The sequence below is a fragment of the Indicator indicator genome, chromosome 1 (genome assembly GCF_027791375.1).
Source record: "Indicator indicator isolate 239-I01 chromosome 1, UM_Iind_1.1, whole genome shotgun sequence".
Lineage (NCBI taxonomy): Eukaryota > Metazoa > Chordata > Aves > Piciformes > Indicatoridae > Indicator > Indicator indicator.
Genome location: NC_072010.1, coordinates 122003856 through 122030797, shown reverse-complemented (window position 1 = coordinate 122030797; position 26942 = coordinate 122003856). Strand labels below are relative to the sequence as shown.

Sequence of the window (26942 nt, the reverse complement as noted above, 5' to 3'; positions counted from 1 at the left end):
GGTAGTTTCCCATGAGATAAGACAGGTTGTTTTTGGCCTGTAGATTGAAGTTTCCCACTTACGTGTTTATTTTATGTTTATGTCTCTGTACACACTGTCCTCTTTCTAGAAAGACCCTTCATTCCCAGTGAAGGGTACATAACAATTCACCTGGACCCACCCATAACAAGGTTTCCATCCTGAGCTGAGCCCAGATGGTGAACAAGTGGCACATCAGATTTGCCAGTGCAGCAGTTCAAATATGGCCCCCCAAAATGTTATTGGCATTTATGAATAAATCTGCTGATAACCTAAGATGCATTAAAAAACAGTTGCAGACATGCAGGAGTAGCCTGTGTTATTGTTAACAGGCTAATAGCACCTCAGCTCTGTATCTTGCCTTCCTGTTGAGGTCCTGGTAGGTCTCTGGTTTGTGGCTAAGCTCCACATGCAGAGCTGCAATTGGGAACAGGCAAGCTGAAAGAAGACCCACAAGGTCAGTGGGTCATGAATCAAGTATCTGCACCGTGAGGAGGAGAGAAGTGGCAGTGATTTGAGACAACTCTGATGCAGGATACAGACATTATTTGCCAACCTGACTTGGCACCTTACAAACTTTCTAGGTGCTCAGGTTTAAGATGTTATGGAGAGATGGCAAAGCCTTGTGTTGCCGTTGTGCAACCTTTTGCTGCTTTTCCACATGGGTGTTAGTGATACTGCCATGGTCACCTTACACATACCCAAAATGATTCTAGAGCTCTGGTGGCAAAGGAGATAGGCATGGGGTGGTCTTCTTGCTCTTGTAGGTGAAGGGGAAAGCTTTGCCCAGGGACAACAGGCAAATGCTACTGCCCAACAGCTGGTGTCAGCAAGGCTTTGGGGTTTGTGATCCTGGAAACCTCTGAAGGAACAGGCATGACAAGCAAGGGTGAGATCCACATGATGAAGTGGTAAAAGGGTACCTCTGCTAGCAGGCTAATTAATCTGGTGAGGAGGTCATGGAACTAAGTGCATCGGGGATTTACCAGGACTCTGCTCCTGTTCTTTTTGTTTGTTTGTTTGTTGGGGGGGGTTGGTTTTTTGTTTGCTTGTGTAGGTTTGGGGGTTTTGTTTGTTTTCGTTTATGAGCTGTCCCTCAGCCTTCATTGCTGCATAGGGTTATTTTCTTTCAGGCGCAGGACGTTGCCCTTGCCACCTCCTTTCAGGCTGTTTCTCCAGCCCTGCCGAGCTCCCTCGGAAGAACAGCTTCCACTTTTCCACCGAAAAATCCCCCCTCCTTAGGCTCAGTTTGTATCTCGTGGCCAAAAGAGGCGCGGTGAGTGGGGCGGCTCCGGTGGTGTTCCTCCAGGTACGCCCCGCTCTCTCTACTGCCAGCATCAAGCCGCAACACTCGCAGCGGGGCCACCGCTGGCGGAGTGCCGCCAGCCCCGGGGCACCCTCCTGGGCCACTCACGGGCGAAGGCGGGGAGCGGCGGTGCGCGATGGTCGTGCCGGCGGCTCCCCCTAGTGGGCGCCGGTGCCCAACGCGCATCAGCGGCTCTTGGGCGGGCCGGGCTGGGGCGCGGCGGGCGTAGGGCGGCTGCGGCGCGGCGAAAACGCGCCCCGCGTGTGGCGGTGCGGGACAGGTGGAGATGAAATTCCCGGGCTCCGTCCTTGTCTCCCTCGTCCTCTTCGTGGCCGAAACGGTGGCCGCGTTGTGTCTGAGCGGGGCGTACCGCGCTGCGGGGGACCGCATGTGGCAGTGGCTGACGCTGCTCTTCGCCCTCCTGCCCTGCGCGCTGGTGCAGCTCAGCTTGGTCTTCATCCACCGCGACGTCAGCCGTGACCGCCCGCTGGTGCTCCTGCTGCACCTCCTGCAGCTGGGGCCCCTCGTCAGGTCGGTGAGTCCACCACCCCTGCCCACCTCAGCGAGCCGGCCGGGGGCGAGCTCGGAGGGCGGCCGCGGGGTCAGCAGGGGCACCTGAAGCGTCCCGGCCTTTGTGCCGTGCGGGCGCGACCGCTCCGGGGCGCGGGGTGGGGGGAGGCAGCTGCCTCTGCTCGGCACCGGCATTAGCCACCATCGGGTCCTTGACAGTTTTATTTCTGAAGCTCCGGGACGAGTAATTTTCTTGGTAAATGCCCTTAGGCAGGGCACAGCGAGGGGCGTGGTGCTTTCTGACCTTCAGCGGGCACTTGGAGAAAATGGGTTAAGCACCTCCTGAGAGGCAGGTGGCGGGCAGGCTGCGCTCCCGCGGGCAGCCAAGCAGAGCTCGCTCCCTCCTTCCTTCTGGAGGCATTGCCTGCGTTTATTTTCTGTCTATTGCAAATGGTTGTGTCTGATCGCTGCTGGTTTACCTGTATCGCTTCACTCTGAGGTTACTTCCAAGAGAGAAAGGAAGACTCACTCAGCTGCTACTTTAGAGCAATGATGGTATCCATCCCATCTCTGGAAATACCTGTAATGATTTAGTTTGGCTCTTCTTGCCGGGAGTGACCTTCATGTCCCGAATTACTTGGGAGATTTTTCCATTTCAGTTCAACTTCTGACTCAAAATGCCCTTAGGAAAAGGGACACGAAAAGTTACAGAGGTGGTGCAACCTCATAACGAAATGTTTGCTGGGAGCTTTCATTTTAAAATTATATTCACATATTTTTTTAAAAAAGTATTTTTATAGTAGAGGCTATGAAGAACTACACTGATCTTCTTGAAATTCCTGGACAGTTTGGAAATGGAACATGCATTCACACAAGTAAGGATGAACCGTTCAGATGTTACAAAAAATCTTATGCTTAAAAAACATTGAATTCATCAATAACTACGACTGGGCCTTTTGTTTTGTTTTGTTAATACTTGTTTAAAAACCAGGACAGTATTTTAAAGAGATTGAAGTTATGGCTTAACAGTTTTAAGTTCTTGAAGAGCTCTGAGTTTCTAAAAGTGAAGATGAAAATACTTTCACATTCTTTGCAAAATAAGGAGTGGAACCGAAGAGAATGCAACTATCAAAAGAAAAATTGTTTTCATTATTTCTGTCATTCTGAATCAATTTCTTGATGTCAGACAAGGGAAGAATGTCATGTCAAGCTGCAAGATGAGAAGAAGCAAACAAAGAACATAAGCAACAACAAATTAGAGGATTTTCTTTCTAGTTATCTGGAGGAGACAGACATCTGCTTTGACCTTAACCACCAAGCATGATTTCACTTTCTTCTCAACATTTAGTTTTATCTGTTTACAATACAAGGCTCATCTTGTGCAGAACACACTTTCTGCTGTGTTGACAGGCTTCCAGCTGCAGCTGCTCCTGTAAAACCAGTGGGCATACAGAAGCCCACTCCTCTCCATCATGCTGCAGTGTAGGTGCCACAGTCCCCATGGCATCATTTAGGCAGTATGCAGCCATGCATACTGGGTCTCCAGACCCAGGATAACTGGAACTGTAATCACTAATTGAAAAGAGGGTAATATGTTCATGCCAAAGGCTTGAAGGACTCTACAAATTAAAAAAAGAAAGTGAGGTTGGACTCGATCTCCTGAGGTCCCTTCCAACCCCTAAGATCTTGTGACACTGTGAAAGTTTCATAGAAAATAATCATTCTTTAGATTCAATGAAATATGTCTGTTTGTAGGATACAGTACAGAAGTGTGGGAAGGTGAAGTCATTGATCTGAGATGGACATTAAAGGTATTTTATATTTTCTCTTCCTTGCCTTCCTATCCTCTGCTGTTAAACATTGTTGCATCTTTCAGAAGAGAAAACCAATTGCTTCCCATCAGGTGTAGATCTGCACTGTAGAAACTGATGTGTTTTCAGCACGTGAAATAGCTTGCCCTTCCCTACTTTGCACAGGAGGCTTTCTATCCTGAGTTGATTGAAATGCACACGTGTGAGGTGAGAGCTGGAAGTCAAAATATTTTTTTGGCTGTATCATCACCTCACTGTCGTTTTGTGGCTTTAGCCATTGTGAGCTGAAAAGGACCATCGTCCCTGGAGTCATTTGGTCTCATCCTTTCAGACAAACCTCTGCTCCTTCGCATCAAAGAGTCATGCTGCTGTTAGTCATCTTCCCTGGTGTGAAGCCTCACTCCATCCCATGTGTTCAAGCTCTCTTACACCTCATTGGCACAGGCCAGGGCTTTTTAGAGAGAGTGGGTCAAATTGGGTCAAATTAGGTCAAATAAAACACATAAGCAGTAAAGCTGCCCCAGGCTCTGTCTGTTGGCAGCATCAGAGAGAAATGTTAGAGCCTTTAGACTGAGTGGCCGTGTTTCAGCAGAGGACAGCCTGCTTCACTGGCTTGAAGAAAGAGAACAGTTGGGTTTGTGACACGGTTAGTATTTCTTTGTTGAAATTCAGATACTCAGATATCAGTGCACTGCATTACAGACAGGGCATGTATGCTCTGTGGGTTTTCTTCATCATCTTTAAAGCTAGACACTTTTTTTCCCCTTAAAAAGTTAAGTTTAAACATTGGGAAATGGTATGGAAGTATCTTGGCAGGCAAGGAGGGTATTTAGCTTTGCAAGCCAAATGATCCAGCCTATTTTGGATCCTCTATGTGATAGAGAGGAAAAGAAATACATTCTCTTATAAAACCTTCTTGCATGCCACCACCTTCTCCAAACACCCACTCTCCACCTGTTCAGGAGGCACTCGCTGTCCTGCTGCTGCCACTGGAAGTACTAAAATTAGGAATCATCCCTCTTCCAGGAGAGGACTTAGGCTGCACTGGGAGACTACTGCTAATGCACCCTTTTTAAAGTCATTCTCCCACTCTCAACGAGTTTCTCTGTAAATTAAGAGCAATTTGTAGAGTAAAATTACTGCCTGCCTCAGTGGCCTGGCTCTCATCCCCAGGGTTTAGGCATGCCAGAGATTGTGCAGAGAGGTGGCTGAACAAAGTGACTGCAGGTTTCTGGGCACTGAGATGTATTCCTGCAGCATTTCAGGTCAGCACAATGCCTTGTGAGTATGCCAGTTTGTCTGGATGCTTAGAAAATGTATTTCAATATTTTATCTCTTTATTTTTTTTTTAAGGAAATTCTTTTAACAGGGAAATTAATTTATTACACAAAAACCAAACTGGCTTGAGATGATAACCAATGTCTTTTCTTTAGATAAGATCATGATGAGGTTTTTGGCTCATTATTGACTGCTCCTGAGCCAAGACTGTCTCTTTGTTCCCTGTTCCTTTGGACAGCACTTGAGACATGAACACTGTCATGAGGTTTTAGGTGCTGCTACAATTCCACTAAATAATAACTGGTTGTATTTTTGTAGTGTGGCACTCTGCACTTAGGATTTTGTTCAAAATGCAAACAGCTTTTAATAAAGGGTGCCAGAGAGCCTCCTGTTAACTTGCTTGCCCTCTGCTATTCTGCAAGCAATGAGTAAGTCAGGAGCTGAAGTGAGGAGTGTGGGTTTCCAGCAAACTGACTTTAAGAGTCAGGGCTTGCAATCATGAGCAGGGGTTGGTGGTGGTATTGTACCATGTTTACATACATTTAGACTGGACATGAGGAAGTTGGGTTTTTTTCCACAGAAAGAATGGTCAGACATTGGAATAGGCTGCCCAGGAAGGTGGTGGAGTCACCAACTCTGGATGTGTTTAAAGGTTGTTTAGATGTGGTACTTCGGGATATGGTTTAGGGGTGAACTTTGTAGAGTAGGATCAATGGTTGGACTTGAGGATCCCAGGGGTCTTTTCCAACCTGAGTGATTCTATGAGCTGGGTGTGGTGGTTCCTTACTCTCTGAAGACAATACTGAGATTGCATATCCAGAAGGGACTGTCATGAACTTGGCAGTGCTTTCTTCAGATACCAACTTCATAGAGAGCAAAGCTAAGTCTTTGCAACTACCGTCCCTAGTGTGGGCCTAGATGTTCTTCTTTACGTGGAACATGCAATGAAGAGATGACTGTCTGCAGGGTGGTGAACTTCTCCTGGGAAAAAAAACCTGAAAGCCAATATAACAGGCCTGTGTATAAAACTCTAATGACTGTTTTCCTCAAATTTTAATGGGACAAGGATATAAACAATAGATTTTTTTTTTTAATGGGTTCAGGCTTTGTTTCTCAGGGCATAAGGAGAAACAATTACATTTGTCTGTGTACAATGCAGTACAACAGCAAAGCAGATGCAGTAGGAAGTTTGCATCAAACTGCCAAAGGAGCTGCTGTTATAGCCAAAATTAGACTCTTTAACTACAGGAAATTTTAAAAAACCTAACAAAAACAAACAACAACAAAAACAAACCCCAAACAAAACATCCATAGGCTGAAATTAATAGTCATTAATATTTTGGGCATCTCATTCTGTGCTTTGAAATCTAACAAGCTATAACAGTGCAGATAATGCTTCAGTCACATGGAGAAGCATTGTCTCTCATGGGTAGTCTCTCCTTCCTAGTGACCTGCTTTATAGCTCAGTAGCACAGGTCTAAAACCGTCTTCCTTGTAGGACTTCCATTAGCAGGCCTTACTGTAGGAGATTCTGCTGGCTCTAGACTACAACTGTTGATGCATCTTCCTCTTTTCCAAATGGGAAGAATATGCCTAGACCCTCTTCAGGCTTTTCTTTTTTCCTTCTTTTTTTCTTTTTTTTCCTTTATTCTTGAGCCAATGTGTTAGGTGTTCGAGATGTGATGAGCAGCAAAGTCAGTGCAGGTGGAAGGTAGAACAATGAGTGAGGAACAAATCTTTGTATGACACAGGTAAGTAAGTCTGCAGGACTTTTGCACAATTGTCTAAGGGAAAGGAATTACTGAGAAGTGAGTCATTAGAGAAATCTGCTTCTGCATTTGCAGTGAGCATGTGTGGATAGCTCTTGAAACATTGGTTGGCTGTGCAAAGCTCCTTGTTTCTATTGCCTCCTTCCTCTTCTCACCACTGTTATTTTGCCAGTATTTAAATCCCACACATCCATGATTAAAAGAGGGGATGAGGTGCTTGGTCTCCACAGGAATATGAGGATAGGATTATTCCTCCTACTGACTGTGTAGAAGATGTGTTGCTTCTGAATCATTCTTAGTAGGCACCATCAGGATCCTTGAAAAGGCATAGATAGCTTTTCTCTCTGCCAGGATTTGTTAGCAGGGGAGAAAGCAGCATCTTACCTTTGAACGTTCACTGTAGAGAGTAGATCTGACATTCTTTTTCTTCAGAGTAACTTTAGTTCCTTCAGAGCTCATATTGCAACTCTCACTGCTTCACATGCAGAGAAACTAGCCAACTGCATGTATTCTGTTGATGCCATGTGAGGAGCTCTTGAAAGGGCCCTAACATCACTGCATTGCAGAAGAGGGCTTGTGCAAAGTTGGAACCTCCTGTTTTGTTCTTCCAGAGCAGAGCAGCAATATTCAGTGAGCACCTGGGGCTGCTGGGGAATTTCCAGGTTTGTAAGCAGGATGCTTGAAGCAATCACCCTCCAGCATTGTCTTTTAGTTGTGTTTCCTGCTAAAAAAGAACAAGCCAGATCATTTAAAGACAGGATGCCCAACCCTTCATAATGCACTTCAGTGGCAAAGTTACAGCCTGGCATAGGAACGTGACCTGAATTGATTCTTCATCACTGTTCTGAACCCTTCTCATGTGGATGGTTCTGCAAGTGCCTACTCCCCTCTTAAGATCTATGACATTTAGATTGGTGCTCTCTAGTGTATGAACTACCAGTCTGCTTCTGTCTGAAGAAACCGATTGAGCGGTGGCACCATCTAGAGTCCTGAGCCATTTGTGAAGGCACGGATGGCCTCCATAGGTGCTCTCACATGGGATGGGCAGGCAGGGCTTGGGAGAAGATAGGCATCATTAATAATGTAGCCTCAGTGCTTGTACACACCATTTTTAGTACTCTCTTGTACAGGTACAGGTACAAGAGAGTCTCTAAGGTTTGTCTGTAAGGTTTGCTCATGAGACCATTTCACATTATGTTTGCTTTTCTATATGGTCATTACTTCCCATCACAAACAATACACTACTACCTCATACTTAGCTAATAAATACAAATCAAATGCTTGCTCCAAACCCAACATTTTGTTGATTACCATATTTGCTTTGCTCAGTAGTCTTATGAATCTTACCATCACTTCTATGGGATTGCTGCATACTTGTTAGGTGGGTCCCTAGACTCTGGGTTTTTCTAATCACACACAGCAAGAGTGTGGAGGCTGATGATGAGATCTCGTTTTCTGTAATAGCTTCAGCCTTGCTCTCAGCTCAGGATGGATGAATGTCTGTGAATGCTAAGCAAGACAAAACTGTCTTGGGATCTTTCTTTTGGAATAAAATCAATTTGTTGGTTTCAGAATTTTTGTTGGCTTCATAAGCAGTTGTAGTTTATTAACTTTTCACACTTTATATTTGGCTGTGTGGATTCTTTCACATGGAATATGGCTGGCAGGGACTGAGAAGATGGACAAAGAGAAAATAGAAAGTGACCACTGTGAATGAAGCATCCAGCACACCAGACACTATGAATAGCTTAGTGGTAACAGTAGCATATCTGGAGCCTAGTGAATTAAGGATAGTACTACAGGACCCTAAAAACGTTCTCCATCTAGAGCAGGTGAAACTTAGTTGTGGTCCACTTAGGGGAGAAAATTAAATAAAACTTATTAAAACAAAAATCAGTATGCTTGTATCTGAATTTTGATCAGTGTTGCTTTACAGTTTGGTCTTTTAGCTTTTTACTAGAAGGCTGTGATAGACTCTGACTTGGCAGTTGGTGGAAAAAAAAGTCAAGGAAGGAAGGAAGGAAAGAGGAGTTCAACATCTCAAGCAAGCATAGCTTCATGCTCTGTATCATGAGATATTATAAACAGAAGATAAGCCTTATTTGTACATTACAAAAACTCATTGGCTAAATCTGAGCTCTCAAAAGACTTGGAGATGCTGCATTCCAGCAAGTATTACCTACCATGCAACCAGGTGGAGGAGATAAACCCTGGCAGGCACTATGGAAGGAAAGAGGACAGCTCAATCCTTATGACAGGATGATGCCCATTCAAGAAGATGCCATGTGTGTCAGGCAGTGGGAGGAGAAGTGATCAAAGCTGGTCCCAATGGTTGCCCTTGCAGTGGGGGTTTCTCTCCCCAAAGCTTCACTCTGGACTGGAAACCAGCCCTCACCAGTTCTGCTCACACTACAGTTGTTTTTTTTCCTGAAGCTTATACCACTGTTAGGCATAAAAGAGAAAATAGGTTGTGTCCGCACTGGGTTTGGGCTTTTGAGGGTTTTGGTTTTCAGCAGTCAGTGCCATTTAGCCCTTGTGGTCCTGCTGTGCATAGGCTCCTCCACAGCATACTCTGTATTTTTTAGGCCCTTCCACAATGTGACAGAAAGGGTGTTTTTCTATATTCTTTCTTCTGTCTGACCTTGTGACTTCACGGAATTGGAGAATGTTAGGGGTCGGAAGGGGCCTCGAAGGATCATCCAGTCAAACCCCCCTGTCAGAGCAGGATCACCTAGAGTAGGTCACGCAGGAATGCATCCAGGTGGGTTTTGGATGTCTCCAGAGAAGGAGACTCCACAACTTTTCTGGGCAGCCTGTTCAGTGCTTTGTCACCCTCACATGAAAAAGTTTTTCCTTATGTTCGTGTGAAACCACCTATGCTCCAGCTTGCACCCATTGCCCCTTGTCCTATCATTGGACATCACTGAGAAGAGCCTGGTGCTGTTCTCCCAACACTCACCCTTCACATAGTTATAAACATGAAGGAGGTCACTCCTCAGACTCCTCCAATCTATACAGACCCAGCTCCCTCAGCCTTTTCTCCTTAGGGAGATGTTCCACTCCATTAATCTTTGTGGCTCTGAGCTGGACTCTTCCATAACTGTTCACCTATACCTCAGTAAATCCTTGGTTGTTACTACTTCTGGGTCCTGCTTGATACCCAAGCCCACCCTTGATGCCTTTATACCCAAGCAACCTTATTAGAAAAGTTTTTCTACAGTTTTTGTCAATCTAAAAATACTTGTTGGAAGGAAGTTTCAGAAACTTTCCATTCCTTTTCAGAAATCTATCCAAGGCTGTGGTATCTTCTTTAATACTCAGGGACCCAGATTTCTCCTTGTTGCTGCTGTGTTTGCTGCTGCCAACCGTTTCAGCCCTTTTCTACTCCCTGCCAAATGTATGGATTATTCTCTGTGCGCAGGTAGAGGCACTAAGTAGTACAACAGTGTGTAATCTATGACTAGAAGTGCATCTGCTGGCAGCTCTTTGTTCCTTGGCAGTTAGTCTGTGGTAAGTTAAACTTACAAGTACAAAGAGCTCCAGGCAACTGAAAACACTGCATCTTCTTGAGAATATCTTGCAAGATTCTGTTTAATAATCCTTAAAGAGTGCAATGAATGGAAGCCAAAGTAGGACACTCCTATTTCTGTGTCTTAATAAAAAAAAAATTTGTTAATTTCTAGAGTTGTAGGGCCTTAAATTGGTTGTTTTCATTACTGCTGCTATGGCTTTTTACTTGTGTTTTGGACCTTTGCTTGGTAAAGCCAGGGTCAGAGTCCATCTGTTCGTGAGGTGTGTGCACCCACTTGTACTCAAGCTTCTCTCCAGTGTTTTGACATATTTCATTTAAGGCAGAAGTGGGTTTATTGCCATGTCCCATTAGCATGTCACAGTTGTATGGATAACAAGAAGAGAAAGACATGAGAATCTGAAGAAATAACTCCAACTTGAGTCCTGGGTTAGAAGCATATAACTACAGTTAGTGGATGAGTAGTTTAAGGACTTAAGTAGGACAGCAAAAGGCAAGGGCAGCTTGTAGGAAACAACTACATATCCTCCCACGTCCAAGTACTACAAGCAGCCCAAAGCTCATGTTTGAAAGAGTGAAATCTGTCATATTCCAAATTTGCTAGCAGGAGAAAATGCACAGACTTTGCTCTATGTACAACTGGCTTAATATGTGATGGCTTAAAATACTGAGGAGTGGTAAGACTTTTGTTCTTCTTTTAATCTATTTTCCCGTTAATCAATTTACTGATTTGCTTGTAGGTGTGTGGAAGTCTTTTACATTTACTTCCATGCTGGCAGAGTTGAGGAACCCTATGTCAGCATTACAAAGAAGAGGCAGATGCCCAAGGATGGATACTCAGAAGAAATTGAGAAAGAAGTGGGACAGGCCGAAGGCAAGCTGTGCACACACAGGTCTGCGTTCAGCAGGGCGTCTGTGATCCAGGCGTTCCTCGGCTCAGCGCCCCAGCTCACGCTTCAGCTCTACATCTGCGTCCTGCAGCAGGAGATCACAGCTGCCAGAAGTAGGTAGAGCTGTTATTATCACCTGCATCTTTTGGTGGGAGAGAGAGGAGAAAGGTCAGCAGTCAGGTGGAGCTGCCCTGGACAAGAACTAAACGGGTAGCCAGCAGATCGAGGGAGGTGATTCTCCCATTCTGCTCTGCTGAGAGCCCACCTGGAGTACTGCATCCAGTTCTGGAGCCCCTATTACAAGAAAGATATGGACATGCTGGAATGTGTCCAGAGGAGGGCCATGAGGATGAGCAGAGGGCTGGAGCTCCTCTCCTATGGGGGCAGACTGAGAGAGTTGGGGCTGTTCAATCTGGAGAAGAGAAGACTCTGAGGAGACCTTCTTGTGGCCTCCCAGTATCTGAAGGGGCCTACAAGAAAGCTGGGGAGGGACTTTTTAGGATGTCAGGTAATGATAGGACTAGGGGGAATGGAGCAAAACCAGAAATGGGTAGATTCAGATTGGATGTTAAGAAGAAGCTCTTCACCATGAGGGTGGTGAGACACTGGAAGAGGTTGCCCAGGGAGGTGGTAGAAGTCTCATCCCTGGAAGTTTTTGCAGCCAGGCTGGATGTGGCTCTGAGCAACCTGATGTAGTGTGAGGTGTCCCTGCCCATGGCAGGAGGGTTGGAACCAGAGGGTCCTTGAGTTTCCTTCCAGCCCTGACAATGCTATGATTTTATGATTCTATGTTACTATGGATTTAATCTCTCTGACAACTTATGACAGTGATATTGCTCTCAAGTTTTTATCATCATGGTTCAGGCTGTGACACTTTCTGAGGCATACTTGGGTTGCTATAAAAACTTGAATTTGATAAAGTGGCCATTTTGGCATGAGTGGGAGGCAGCTGGAGAGTCTAATCTGTCTTTAGGAAGAGAGAGGTAAAGAAAATGTTCTGGTTTGGTTTTTGAACAAACTTTCTTGAAAATTCCTTGGGGTTCTAGGGCAGAGCATGCTTGGCCATGCTGCATAAAGGAAGGTGTACTTTCAGGAGTGCAGTTTTGAATATGGACTGAGGATATCTGCCAGACTCTGAATCTGGAATCAAAAGGCAGGACTCAATAAGCTAGTAAGCAAATTTGGCCATCTTATCTCTGGACCCAAGCAGTTAAACCTTTACCAAGCACTGATGTACCACATGGATTTTCCAGGACACCTCTCTGTTACCGTGGGACTCTGCATCTTGCTCCATTATGTGCTCCTTAAAAACAAACAAACAAACAAACAAAAAAACCCCCCAAAAACCAAACAAAGTCTTGATTTGCTGTCTGGCTGCTAAATTAAGAATTTATTTCACCTGGCAGTAGGACAACCAACCTTTTGGTGTAAGAAAGGACTGTGGCACCTGTGTGAACTTAGAGGTGTGTTTCTGCTGGAATACAAAATAGCTCTTGTTATCTCTGAGGCATGGAGAGGCCAGGGGTCTTTACCAGCTTCACAGCTAGGGAGGCTGAGGCTAGAGTGACACGTTACAAATCTCAGTTTCTTCAGTTTTGGTACTTTGGTTGGCAGTGTACCAAGGTAAGGAGCTAAGATTTTTTTGAGAAGCCTTTATAATAATGTCAGGGTTCTCCCCTCTACTCAGAGAATGGAAAAATTTAGCATACCAAAAGGTGAGTCAGCACATAAGGATATTAAAGCAGATTAAGGTCTTTATACAGAAGTTCTTGTTTATGGTCATAACAGTAATTACTTGAAAGACATTTCTCCTCATGCTTTCTACTTCACAGCTAAGGCAGGCTCTTCACATAACCATGACATCTGTAGCATGGGATGAGAAAAACAGCAGCTGAATCCTTTCCTGAGCAGTGCAATGAGCAAAATTTCCAATCACTTCACTACAGATGGGATTTGCTTGAGAAAGGCCACCTTTTTATTCCATTTCTTTTGGTACTGGTGTTGACCTTGTTGGTCATGACTGCCAAGGAGAAGCACTGTGTTCCACGTGATTAGATAACAGCATATTTAATAATAATTTGTAATGCTCTGTTACTTCTGACTTCTACCAGTCACTGCTGAGATAAATTCTGAATCACAGACTGGTAATCACTGACCTTCTGTGTGAAAGTTAAACAAGCAGAGAGAAACTGACTCATGAGGAAGTTCGGTGAGCAAACCAGCAAATGCAGTAGTTATGTCTCACAGAAGCTATCTCCATAGCGGGTATAATTTTAAAGTAAAAGGGCGGAAAAAAGGATTTTGTTTTGTTTTTATTTTATTCAACAATGGCAATGTCTATTCCTTCATAAGAAAACCAGGAGTCCTAACCCATTCCTCCTACATGTATTTTACCTTCTGAAAGATTGACATTTTCTGCAATCTTTTTAGCCAGCTTGTTTCTTCAGCCTGTCTTTTGTCCGCCAGTTTTATTCAGCCTCTAGAGTAAATAATGATATGCAGCATTTTTTTCTTTTTGTTTGTTGTGTGTAAACAGAGATTCTGAGGTGCTGTGACATGACTTCAACCTTTTGATCTTGTAGCATCATCAAAGTGATTTAACAGCCAGTCTTCCTCTTCTTCTGTGCTTTGCATATCTTCAACTTCCCTCTTCTTTGACATTGGTCCTCCAAAGCGCACAGTCTTTGTTATAGTAATTACTCTCTTCTTCTTGTATTTTGGTTACCATGTTTTGTGTCTTGTCTCCTCATCAGTCTCTTATTGTTCTGGATTCCTATACTACTCTGTCTGTGGTTCTGTCTAAGTCATGTTTAGTCAGTGGTAAGGAGATCAGAGCCATCTGTGAACATAAATCTGTTTGCCATCGTGATATGTAGCATGGTTTGGCACTTTCAGATCTGTTTGAAATTCATTATTGCTTCCAGTATTGAATTGAACAGGGCTGAAAAGAGCATGCATCCTTGGCTAACCCTTTGTCAACCAGAGCCATGCTGCTTCTTTCTTGTTATTTCATAACATTTAGTAATTTCTCTGGATGTTTTCTTCTGGATGATCAGATTCTTGCCAGTGTCTGGCATTCTCCAAAACTCAAAGGTCAAGAGAAATAGAGAGTTGTAAAACCAGGACAAAGACTCTAGGGTTAGTAATGCAAGACAAAGCTTTGGTGACTGTTTGGCATGCAATGTATAGAACGTTCTTGTATGAAATGCAGCATTGGAAACCCATGTGTAATAGCCTGATGCAAGTCCTAGTTCTAGACACTTCACTCCTTCTTTGGTTACAGCCTAACTGTGAAGAAATTCCTAACTTGTTACTGTATGAAATGCCACTTCCAGAGCAAAAGCTGTTACTGTATGTAATTGCCCCTTCCAGAGCAAAAGCCAAGATCTCTCCTGCACATTTGAGCTTCACCCTGTAGTAAATACTTTGGCATCTGCCAGTGTCATGCGTTGCCTTAAAGGCAGCTGTAACCTTGCTTCAAAGAGATGGCTGACATCAAGCTCAGGTCCACTTACACACTGTAGGGCACGTATCAGGATCTCTTTCACTTTGGTAGTACCACCTGGAGAAGTGAAAGGTGCAGAGGCCCTAAAAAGGCCCAAGTTAGGATTAATTAAAAAAAAAATGACAGCTACATGGTGTGCTGGTTTGGGGCCAGACAGATCGTCTCTTGCCCCGAAAGGGACAAAAGAATGAGACTCACACAAACGGATTGGAGAGTGATGGAAAGTTTAAATGGAAAAGCAATTGGTGAAGCTACAGAGAACTACAAACTACAAAGCATAGTGGCAAAGAGTATCCCAAAACGTACAGAACCCCTCACAGAATTCCCAAAGCTTCCCAATCCTTCCCTTCTTCCCACCTGAGGGTAAACCCAAACCCCCCAGGGCTCTTTCTTCCCCCTCCTGCTGCTAGGCAAGTCTCAGGCTGGCCAGGTCTGAGACTGCCCCCCCCTCCATTCTCCTCCTGGCATTAGGCCTAGTCAGGCCTAAGAGGCCCTGAGGATACTCCCCCAGCATTACCCGATAAGAGAGGACATCTCCCGTGGGAGCAGAGAGGGAAGAAAGAGGAAGAGAATGACTCTGCAGATGGCTTTATAGGGCGCAGGATTTATGGGTAGAAATACGTTGTTTCCTGTGCCCACCCCTGTGGGTGGGCACCCAGGACACCAGAGGTGTATCTCATGCGGCAGTGGCAGGGGGCACCCAGCCCAAACTGCCACACATGGAGGTGGGGGTTGTGTGGCCCTTGAAAAAGGGCCATTTCTCAGTGTGCAGTATTGAATGTGGAAGAGTTATCTGCTTGCCCAAGTTACTCCACAATTCCAGCTTCTCTTTTGCTATTTTTCATCTGTATGGAGGGGAAGTAGCACACCTGTGTTGTGGAGTACTGTGAGAGTTTGGGAGCAATTTGGATACTCATGTGACAGAGCTGTATAATTACCAAGGACAATGATTATACAAACAGCCCTCGGCAAGAGGAGGAAGGAGAGACACTTGTGACTGTTAAATGCCTTTTTTTCTTTTTAGCTACTTGGAAAAGTAACAAATATGGAGATAAGAGATAGTGTTAGAGTCAGAACCCAGAAGTATACAAAGAGTGGCACTTTTTTGGCATTATAGCCTGCTGGGGATCCCCAGGAGTATTGTGAAGGCAGCTACATCTGTACTACTCTGATGCAATGTCTTTAACTGCTGCTAAGCTGAAGGTCCTGATTTGTCTCTTTTCTTTGTAGGTATTTTTATGGTCCTTTCCCTCCTGTCAATTGTATATGGTGCCTTACGCTGCAACATCCTGGCTATTAAGATTAAATATGACGATTATGATGTCAGCGTGAAACCGGTCGCTTATCTCTGCATATTCATGTGGAGAAGCTTTGAGATTGCTACACGGGTTACAGTGTTGGTCCTTTTCAGTTCTGTGCTCCAAATCTGGATTCTCCCTGTTGTCCTAGTGAATTTCTTTGGATTTTTCTTCTACCCATGGATTCTCTTCTGGCAAAGCAAGTCCCCGTTTCCCGAGAACATAGAGAAGGCATTGAGCAGGGTTGGCACTACCATCGTCTTGTGCCTTCTCACCTTCCTGTATGCTGGCATTAACATGTTCTGCTGGTCTGCAGTGCAGGTGAAGCTCAATGATCCTGACTTAATTAACAAATCCCAAAACTGGTACCGCCTGACTGTATATTACATGCTGCGGTTCATCGAGAACGCCTTCCTCCTGCTGATGTGGTACATCTATAAAACTGATATCTACTTGTATGTCTGCGCCCCCTTGTTAGTCTTGCAGCTCCTGATAAGTTACTGCATGGCTATCCTCTTCATGTTGGTCTTCTACCAGTTCTGCCATCCGTGCAAAAAGCTTTTCTCATCCAGCATATCTGAAGGTTTGCTGTCCTGTTTCAAATTTCTCTGCTTCGTTTGCAAGCCTCCCAAATCCACCATACTGACGGACAAGGCGGAGGTGAAATCTCCTGGACGTACTGATGAAGTCTGGGGCAGTAGCAAGACAATAGATTCTCAAAAGGGGAATCCTCATCAGAGTGTTTCATCCAATGCCTAGTACAACTGGAAGCGAGTAGGTGCCTTTGGAAGGTGGCAGATCACCTGCTGGAAACGTTGTGTATCTTGGACGTCTTGTCTTGTGGATGGTTTTTTTTCCTTCTTGCAGGTGTAGCACTGCATGACAACTGACAAGCATACCTTTGTGGAAAACTTAGTATAAGAGTATGCCTATCTCTGTGTGTGTTTGTGTAGGGAGAGCAGTCATTTTTTGTAGACTTCTGTTTCAGAGTTTATTATCCTGTGCTTGTTTTGAAATCATCCTTCAAAAACTAGCCTGATGCTCATCTTACTCAGGAAATCTGAGGATGGAAGGAAATGCATTTTGTTTCAGGTAGGAAGTCATTATGGCATGCCACCCTTAGCATGGAAACAGACCACAGAACTTCACTATATATAGACTGTAGCTGTGGTCTGCTTTGAGCAGGCTGCAGACTTTTTTTCCCACTCTAATCAGTGTAATAAAATTATACTTCTCTCTGTGGTATAAGAATTGGACTTCTACAATGCACTGTACTCTAGGTTGCCAAGAAACAGCCAATTAGCCACTATTAATACTGAACTGTGACTGTTACTGAGGACAGAGAGGTTGGTTATTGGCTTTGCACTGTTTTACCCTCCATATTTGCTGCTTGTTAGTAAGGGAATTAAGTTTAACACATTAAATGTGATGTTCTGGAATAGCTCATTTTTCTGACATGATCGTTTACCTGATAATTTGCCATGTTCTGTTGTTAGACTGGTGTTCACTTTATGGAACTTTAAATATCTAAAACTTGGGAAGATAGTGTGAACTAGTCATGTAGGTGCTCTCCAGAGGGTATCTCCAGGGAGCAATTCAACCCATCTTTAAATGTTCTCTAAGGCACAAAATAGCAGTCATTCTCTGGAGGCCTGTTACTCAGTCAGTGTTAACCAGAAGCCTTGACAATTAGTTTTGACTATCTGTCTCTCTTTTAGATGGCTGAAGAGATGAACACTACACCCTGATTGTCAGGGAGTTGATACCACACTGTGCAGGCAAGTCAGTGACTTGTTGCATGAGGATAGAAGGCACTGAGTCCTTTTTGAAGCTGTGATATATTATGGGTAGTTTTACAGAAGTAGTTCAAAACCCTCTGACTTCTTTTTACCTCAGAAGTGTCACAGGCTTGAAGTCTGGAAGAGGAAACGGAAGTGGTTAACTCTTTCTTCTATGCACTATATCAACACAAATAATTGTTTCTATGTTTTATCAGTTGCTGAGAAAGCTTTAGAAGATGAACACTCAAGAATTCAGTGGAAATACACAAAACCAACTGTATTTGCAAAAATTAAATGAAAGCTTTTTGCACTTTATTTGCTTAGCACATTGTAATTTTTTTGAGTATTATACATTGTGGCTGCTAGCAAGCAATTTGTGACCCAAAACACCTGCTAGTGCCCTAAGCTTAGCCTCCATCCTGTCTATGTCTTCCATCCCATGGAGGATGTGAATTTCTTCAATAGGGATGATATCAGCATCGTTGTATTAGAAGTGTCTCAAGTTCAGGTCTGAGGTAATTTATCACAAAATGTGTCACGTGTAGTGCTGCTAAGAGATGAGCTGTTTTTTATTTATTTATTGCACTGTAAATTAACGTTTTCATACATCAGTTTTATAATGGAATTATTGTTTTCTGTTTTGCTTAATACATGTTTGTGTGTGGTATGTGTATGTAGATCTCATTAAATTGTTGGTGTGTGGTAATGGGAATTTTTGGCTTGAGCTTCACATGGGAACATACCTCACGTATCTGGGGAAGACACCAGACACTTCAGTTTTTAGAATAGAATTAGAACAGAATCAGTCAGGGTTGGAAGGGACCACAAGGGTCATCCAGTTCCAACCCCCCTGCCATGGGCAGGGACACCTCACACTAGATCAGGCTGGCCAGAGCCTCATCCAGCCTGGCCTTAAACACCTCCAGGGATGGGGCCTCAAGCACCTCCCTGGACAACCCATTCCAGGCTCTCACCACTCTCATGGGGAAGAACTTCTTCATGTTCTAGTTTCTGTCCCTGAGGAGCATAGAACAATGAAGTGTGACTCCTTTTAGACACTACAGTATTTCTCTGTACTTCTGTATGTAGCAGTTTCTGGCCTGGCTCTCTCTCTTGCCTTCCTTTCCCTGGCTGGTAGCTGCTGCTGAAAGCTGCTGACCATGCGGTCAGGACTACCTGCCATGTGTTTGGGCCTACTGCCTTGGGTTGGGTCTGCATCCCAGGGAATCCACTGCCATCCATACTACTCACAGACTAGTGAGAGTGGCGAGAGCCTGGAATGGGTTGTCCAGGGAGGTGGTTGGGGCCCCATCCCTGGAGGTGTTTAAGGCCAGGCTGGATGAGGCTCTGGCCAGCCTGATGTAGTGTGAGGTGTCCCTGCCCATGGCAGGGGGGTTGGAACTAGATGATCCTTGTGGTCCCTTCCAACCCTGACTGATTCTATGATTAATAGCTAAAAGCCTCTAAGCAGGGGATGGATGTTAGTTAGTTGGATGTTGTTTGTTGAGATCCATCTGGAATAACATCACGGTTGTAAGTTTTTGGCACTGAAGGTGAGACCCAATGAACTCAAAACCGTTTGTCTTAAACATGTTCTGTGACCTCATGTTCATAATTGCTCAAGTTCCTATTTTGACAGAGCAAACAAACTGACAGGGAATAAGCATTTACATATTTTAGCTTCTTATATCTCTTTCATCAGTTAGTCTTTTCATCTGCTTATTATGTCCTGTCTGTGTAGAGGTGTAGTCAGACAGATACTTTCAGGAAAATGATCAGGGATGGAGACAGAGAGCTGTTGCGGTTTAACCTCAGCCAGCCACTAAGGACCATGTAGCCTCTTGCTTTGATTTTGCATCTCAGCACAAATAGGCAATTTTCATGCATATGGTCAGAACAGTAACCTTAACACAGACATAATATGTGCAGTTTCCTTGCCTGATGCTACCTTTCATATGATCTGTGCAATATTTCAGAGAGCTTTTAACACTGGCTGGCTGTTTCCTACTTGGATCATGCTTTCTTCATTAGCTGACAACATGTGATGCCCCTAAAAAAAATCAACGTCTGTTCTTCTCAGAAAGATAAACTGTGATTAGAGAAGCATAAGACATTGCACATGCTGAGTGTTACTCATGTGGATTTGTCTGCGTACATCAGAAACGAACCAAACTACTTCAGAGTAAGAGGAAATTGAAAACCTTGCAGGGGAAACAGGTTATCAGGTGGGGACAGGCAAGGAATGTAGGAAGTGACAAATTACTTCTGTCTTGCCATGGAAGATGGACCTCAGTAACGATGTTGATGCTGTGCCGTAAAGATTGATAGTAAGGCAAATTCAGAAAAGGCTAAGGACTGTTGTTCCACTAACATCATAATGACTCCACTGCAATGATACCTGACTCTTCGGCACAATTTGCCATTGGTACAAAATGAAATGGAAGACCCCAGGGGCCCCAAGCACTTATCCATTAGTCAACACCTATAAATCACTTGCCCTATAGCAATCAAGCGCTTATGTGCTTGAGCTGCTCTCTTAATGAACCATATATCACTGTTCTTTCCAGGGTACAACAGCAAATGAGCAGGTGTCTCTTCAAGCAAGAAAACACAGAAAAAAATGGCAAGTGAAAGGGAAGGGAAAATTTACTAATGGGAGATCCAAAACTGAAAAACCCCACAAACTTTCTGTGGTCTCATCACTCATTCACAAGAAATTCCCAGTGTACTAGAAAACTAAATGCAATTTTATCACATTTCAGAGCACATTTGTATGGGAAAAGATTGGCAAAGGATTGGTGTATGATTTGGCAGACCCTCCCTACCAGGTAGCAAAAGTCTCAGCGAGGTGGACTGATGTCCCAGAATACAAAGGAAAATGTAGGTCACTGTAATTAACAGTTGAAAGCTCTGATTCTGATCCCAGGTGGACACAGCTCTCTACGCTCTGGCAAAAAACTATCTGGGAGAAGGATTTCTAAATCCAGCTGAGAAAGAACTGAGGTATCTCCTGTCTGTTGCTGCTCCCAGGAAATTCTGAGCAATGGAAATAGCAGAAAAATGTTAAGCCATTAAACCTTTTATGTTAAATAAGATCATAAAAGCAAGAAAGAGAATGAATAAATAATATTGTGGAGTTTGTTTTCCACAATCTAATGCACTAATTTTCATTTAATTTTTAACAGTAGTTGCTCTGGAAGTGCTAAAAGTGTTTTTCAGAAGGGAAGTAGATATGTGTGTATAAAGTGCTGTGAACGAGCTTCAGTAGCTGTTAATCCAATAGTAATTAAGCCTGGAAGAAAGTCATCCCAGTTCAAAGCTTAGGCAGTATGTCATTTGTGTCTTTGTTAAGTTTTCCAAAGAAATGGATGGATGTCTCTGACATTCCTCATTTTATCCCCTATTGATAGTAATGAAAATTAGAAGTCTTCAGTAAAAAACAGGACTGAGCCAGAGGTTGCATTTGCCACGTGTTGCTAACTGAACTGGGTCACCTCGTCACCCTCACGCTGAGTGGGAGAGAGGGAAAAAATCAGCAAAAAGCTACACTCCTTTGTATTTTATAAGACAAACTGCAGCAATATAAAGTAACACAGACCTGTGTAGTTAGGGTGTAGGCACTAGGGTGTTCACGCTGGATAGCTCTTCCTGTGCATGAAGTGGGATAGTGGAATACTATAGTAACCCACAGTCTCGGGGTGCCATTTGCATGACTAATGATAAGGCATGAACCCCATTATTGCTCCACAACAGAATTACAGAAATGCAGACAATAGAGAATCTCAGAAGTCCCTGAGTGTTGCAGAATCCCCAGCACTGCAGTTTTAGAGTGGCCTTAACAGAAGTCCCAGAAGCCCTTAACAGAAAAAGTAGCTAACAGAAGTAGAAGTGCCTAACAGAATCCTTAAACCCCTCAATCTTCCTCTATTGCTTGATATAGCTGTTTAAATGGCCTTTCTTATCTTTCACACTAATTCATCTAACCAATAGAATCCAGCCCTGTATATAAGCTAAAAAGAATTCCCCTGTAAAAGATGCCAGCGTGTCTGGAGAGCTGGCTTCTGCAGGATATTGTCCGTAGGAATGTTGTCATTTTGTTCTTCACAGCGTCTGACTCTCTGGCTAGAGAATCGTGCACTCCGCATGCATCCCAGCAGCTCTTGTTTGCAGAACAGCAGCTGCCACAGAACAGGTCTATAGCTGTGTAGTTATATGGAAGCCATTTATTCCACTGTCATAACTCAGACAATAGGAAACCCAGCCAGCCAACAGATAAACCATGCTGCAGATTTAGCTTCGACCTGGGGCCACAGGTCCTTCAGTGAAGCGGTGGCTTTTGGGTGTGTGTGCGTGCTCCCAGGTTGCTTTCCTCTACAATATTATAACATGCTGACAGTCAAGTCATGGATCTAACTCTAACCAGTGTGTAAATGCAGTAAAAAGACACTCATCTTCAAAAGCTGTTTTTTCTAAAAGATGAGAGACAGGTGATAGATGGGGAGCAATAGTGAAATCCTAGCTTGCCTCTCTCTAACAGCAGAAGGCTCGTCATGAGTCAAGTCTGTTAGATTTTCAGATTTCTCGTGGAGCATATAGCTGCAAAGGTCAGCAGTGGGACATGTGAGGGGGAGCTGGGAGCCTGAGGGCAAGAGTGAGGAAGTGACATTCTTAGAAAAGGTAGCTGCTGCCTGGAGCCTGTAGGTCATGGCAGCCACTGAACTGAAACTGCTGGTATTTTACCTAAGTTTCACACCAGTGACTTTCACTCTTGTTTTTGATTTGTTATCACCTGAAATACTTCCCCATGAAAGGGCTGGTTCCTGAATGGTAAATTAACATTTAACACAAAATGTAAGCTTAACATTTAGGGACAGTGGGCTTGTTTTCTTCCTCAGCTCTTACGGGTCTGTTAGAACAATTTCAGAGACTTCCTGGTGTCTTTAGAAGTCCTGCACGTAGCCTAATGATTGACAAAGTGCCCCAACAAACATCTAAGGAAAATCTGCCTCATTTTTTACTACTGCCCACCACCCTGCATGCTCCACCAGGATGCCTTGAGGAGCAGAATGACAAGGTCTTTCCCCATACAAAAGCACAGGAGATGCGCTGTCACAATCAGTCCAGGGATGGCTGCAAGGAGTATATGCAGACCGACAGAGATTGTGGAATCATTAAGGTTGGAAAAGAACTCTAAGATCATCAAGTCCAACTGTCAACACTACCATGACCACTAAACCATCTCCTGAAGTGCCACATCTACATAATTTTTGAACACCTCCAGGGATGGTGACCATCACTTCCCTGGGCAACTTGTTCCAATGTCTGACCACTAAAGAAATTTTTCCTAGTATCCAATCTAAACCTCCCCTGGCACAATACCCATTTCTTCTTGCCCTAGTGTTACTTACTTGAGGGAAGAGAGAGGACTTTTCCAGCTGTAAGAGCTGAGTAGCAGCCACCTCACTACAACCTCCTTTCAGATAGTTGTACATAGCAATAAGGTCTTCCTTAAGCCTTCCCCAGACTAAACAATCCCAGTTCCCTCAGCTGCTGCTCATAAGATAAATTCACTCCCCAGTGCCTGGCCTGGACCACTAACACCCTCTGAGCAGATGTGTCTTCTCATGTGTTTTTAAATTAACTCTTTGCACAGCCCACTCTTGGTCATGAGCTACTGAAGCACAAGTCTAGCAGGCTGTGAGGCACCTCTCATTGTGAAAATGGTGATGCGAATGTCTGTCAGGAGTAATACAGCTTTGGTGGGTCCTACTTGGAATCATGGAGCTGAGATAATGGATACCTGGAGGTCCTTCTCCAGACTCTGATTGTGAGCTGCAAATTGATAGCACAGCACTAGAAAAGAGATGGAATGGTAGGAAATAGATATCTGAACAAGGCTGCAACAGAAAAGGGAACATGGGGGGCAGGTCCATATGGTGGGAAGGTCTGGGATAGAATGAGTATGTCTCTTTCAGCTCCTCCAGCTGAGCTGGAGTCTCAGTTCTGGGTGCTGTGCTTGAGCCTGTCGGTGCTCCCCAGTGGGTGGCATTGCTGAGCCACCTTGCACATTCCCCAGTGCCTAGGCCCCCAAGCAGCCAGCATCTGGTGAACCACAAGCTTCCTTTGAGCTGTAGCTCATTTGCCATATTTTCAGTTTGCTAAGTTGAAAGTATTCTAGGTGATGCACAATAAGAGCATAGCAGAAAATTGCCCTCCCTCTTACATCTTCTGAGATACAATACACTATACTTTTGAGATGTTTTCCTGAGTGGAAAACTGCTGGTCAGCAACTCCTGGTGAAGTCCCTCTCTCCAAGCAGAGAATCATTACCCCAGGCTACACAGGTATGTGAAAAAATAGTGGATCTGGAGTCCTGGGAAGAGAAGTCTAGCTACAGAGGGAGAAGCAAATAGATGGCCATTGTGTTCCAGTCCCTGAGCCAGACTAGTGGATCATAAAGCCTGGCACCCTGCCAAAAGGCTGCAAGCTGGGCTCCCTCACTCCCACAAAAAGGCAGGTTATTTTGCATGGGATCTTATGCTATCCCGATGTTACTCCAGTTCTACCTGGAAACTACTGCCAGCTTAATGAAATAAAATCTCTGTCTGTGCTTGGGGTATGCCACTGGTGGTGGCTCTTCCTTCCAATAACACAGCAGTGTGCAACTATTCTGGCCTGTTGTGAGATGGTGCTGCTTGACTTCAAGCCAGGACTGATGTGGCAACTGGATCATACATAAATTGTTTGAATACAGCACGTGGGTCTCCCATGATCATTGCAAAAGGCAGTGTGAGGAAGTACTGGAGCAGGGAACTACACTGTTACAGTGTAAAACAAAGACATAGAAGGATCTGCCAGTCAGTCCTGGAATCTCACTGCTACTTCTTTCCTTGCTTACACCTCTCAATTTTTTCTGCCCTTCCATGTCTTAACATGGAATCTTTTATTTTGTAAACAAAACAGGAACAGCAGAAGTTTCAGGCTATGTCATTCTGTTGAGTGAAGGCAGCTACATAGAGAGACAGCTTCAGGCTGTGTATGAAATCAGTCCCTTCAGGAAAGACAGCTTGACAAGTCTCTTGTCTGCTTCTTCCTTTTTGGTGTAGAATCAGGGGAAGGTTGGTAAACAAGATTCAAAATAAATATTTCAGTCTACCAAAAAAAAAAAAAAAGGAAGAAAAGAAAAAGAGAAAAGGCTAATTGAAGTCTCTCCTTGGCTTTTCTCCTGCTACATGTGAAGGAGCTCAACAGCTTCAACTCAGCAACATCCTCATCAATTCAGGAGCTGGGTGGCCTTCACTGTGTTCTTTGTATCACTTTCTCTTTGGGGTTTATGCATGCAGAATGTTACATTGTCCCTTTTAGGAGGCAGGCATTAAACATCTAGGCCTATTGCAACTCCCAAGGAAATGGTGGAGTCACCATCCCTGCAAGTATTTAAAAGATCTATAGGTGTGGTGCTGAGGGATGTGGTTGAGTGGTGACCTGGTAGTGCTAAGTTAACTTGCATTAGACAATCTGAAAGGTCTCTTCCAACCAAACAATTCTGTGTTTCCAACTGATTAAATTTTGTGCAGGAATACACAGAACACTATTGTGCAGAGCCAGGGAGGAACTAGATTAATTAAGCAAGTGAGTAAAGTTACTACAAGGAAATAAAGAACCCCGAGACCTGAATACTGTTGCAAAACTGTCATGCTGCAAAAGGATCACTGTTCACTGAACTTTTCAGTGCAAAGAGGGATGAAAAATGTCACTCATAATCATCTAGCTTGAAAGAAATTTTAGAAACAGAATGGGCTAGTGTTTAATGTTTTTGCAGACTCCAGTTTTACATGCTCCTATGTAATTAATACACAGCTGCCAATGTTGTCTTTTCTTGTTCAGGATGCATTTTTCAAATTAGATCAAAGTACAGACCATGCAAGCCTTTGTAATGTTACAGTAAAGATGTTTCACTAATTCTGAGGGTGCAAGCACCAGAATTAAATCAAGGGTGACATGTGGCTGGTTTTGGTACCAGTTCTACCCATACCTGTCACTTGCAGCAACCAGTTAAAGTTTGCTGTGCACTGCCCTATCACTTTTGAAATGAATGGAAAAAGTTACAAATAGCAGATAGCTTTAGAGCACACCAGCTGTGGAAGAGTCCAGCACCTCTAGCCTCTATTTTGAGTTCAGGCATTGAGATCAGCTGTGTGCATTTGATAACTGCTAGGTTGGAAGCAGCTGAAACTGCTGTTTCATGGCCTATATTCAGGCTGTTAAGAGGACATCAGACTTTGTGACTGCTCTGACTGATCTAAGATCAGCCCCTTCTGGATTCGTGGCCGGCCAGAAACCTCCCGAGCCAGTAAATCTGTTTTTCACTGGCTCTGGTGCCTGAGGAGCTTCCAAGCAAGGCAGGGCTGCCAAAGCTCAGAGTATGCTGAATGCCAGCACTTGCTCACCCCAGAGAAGCTGTAGGTAACCTGAATTAAGGGGAAGAAAAAGGCTATGAGAGCACTTATATTTCTGGGCAGGGAGAATGGGCTAGTCTTCACTGCCTTCCTTCCCTTCCCCAATGAGTGTATAGCTCCCAAAGGCTAAGGGGATGAAGCCCTCTGCTAACATTCATTTGGGATGGTGATCAATGTGACTGATAGCAGATGACAGCCTGGCCTATCACAGAGCCTGTCAAATGAAGTTGCTGCAAACTCCCATTTAAGAAGTTTTGAAGTCTTCATTTAAGTTTTCAGTTACTGCAGCTTTGGAGGCTTCTGTGAAGTAAGATGATTAAAAGACTGTTTATGTGAAGAGGTAAAGGACTGCTGATCATCCCTGGGCTGTGTTTTGTCCCTTACATCTTTAGATCACTTGAAGGAATAATAATGCAGAAGTCGACTGTGTCATTCAGATAGCTACATTTGTCTATATGTTTTAGAAAAATGCAGAAATATATGAGGTTGGTGGGGTGTTTTGTAATTATGTGACCTTATGAAGGCCATATTCCAGGAGAAATTTAGTGAGGGCAGTAATATGTTCAGAAGTAGAGGTAGGAAGAGAGCTGCTAGCCAACACATAGGCATTTTCCCCGTTTACATTGTGACCAAATGTCTCATCACTGCCAGAATCAGGCCCTAAGAAAGCAAGTTTCTGAATGAGTCCAGAAACTGTGTCACCTTTCCGGAGGATGTGAGTCACACAGGTTTTATCTCACCTCCACAGCTCTTGCTCTTATTAGTGGTTCACTAATTTGGGCAATTTT

The 26942-nt window shown here is 44.1% G+C and overlaps 1 protein-coding gene across 1 annotated transcript; it reads left to right on the top strand.

The window, feature by feature from the left end:
• The first annotated feature begins 1610 nt into the window (after positions 1-1610).
• Positions 1611-16673, top strand: XK (X-linked Kx blood group antigen, Kell and VPS13A binding protein). The gene is made up of 3 exons (XM_054388723.1): positions 1611-1855; positions 10962-11224; positions 15847-16673. The coding sequence occupies exons 1-3, from the start codon at positions 1611-1613 to the stop codon at positions 16671-16673; spliced, it is 1335 nt and encodes a 444-aa protein (XP_054244698.1).
• Positions 16674-26942: the final 10269 nt, after the last annotated feature.

Bases quoted from the DNA above. Each gene is read 5' to 3' on its own strand.
- XK (XM_054388723.1), top strand. From the start codon at position 1,611: ATGAAATTCCCGGGCTCCGTCCTTGTCTCCCTCGTCCTCTTCGTGGCC. The intron at 1,856-10,961 runs GTCGGTGAGTCC...ATTTGCTTGTAG, and splicing joins CAGCTGGGGCCCCTCGTCAG to GTGTGTGGAAGTCTTTTACA. The intron at 11,225-15,846 runs GTAGGTAGAGCT...TTTTCTTTGTAG, and splicing joins GGAGATCACAGCTGCCAGAA to GTATTTTTATGGTCCTTTCC.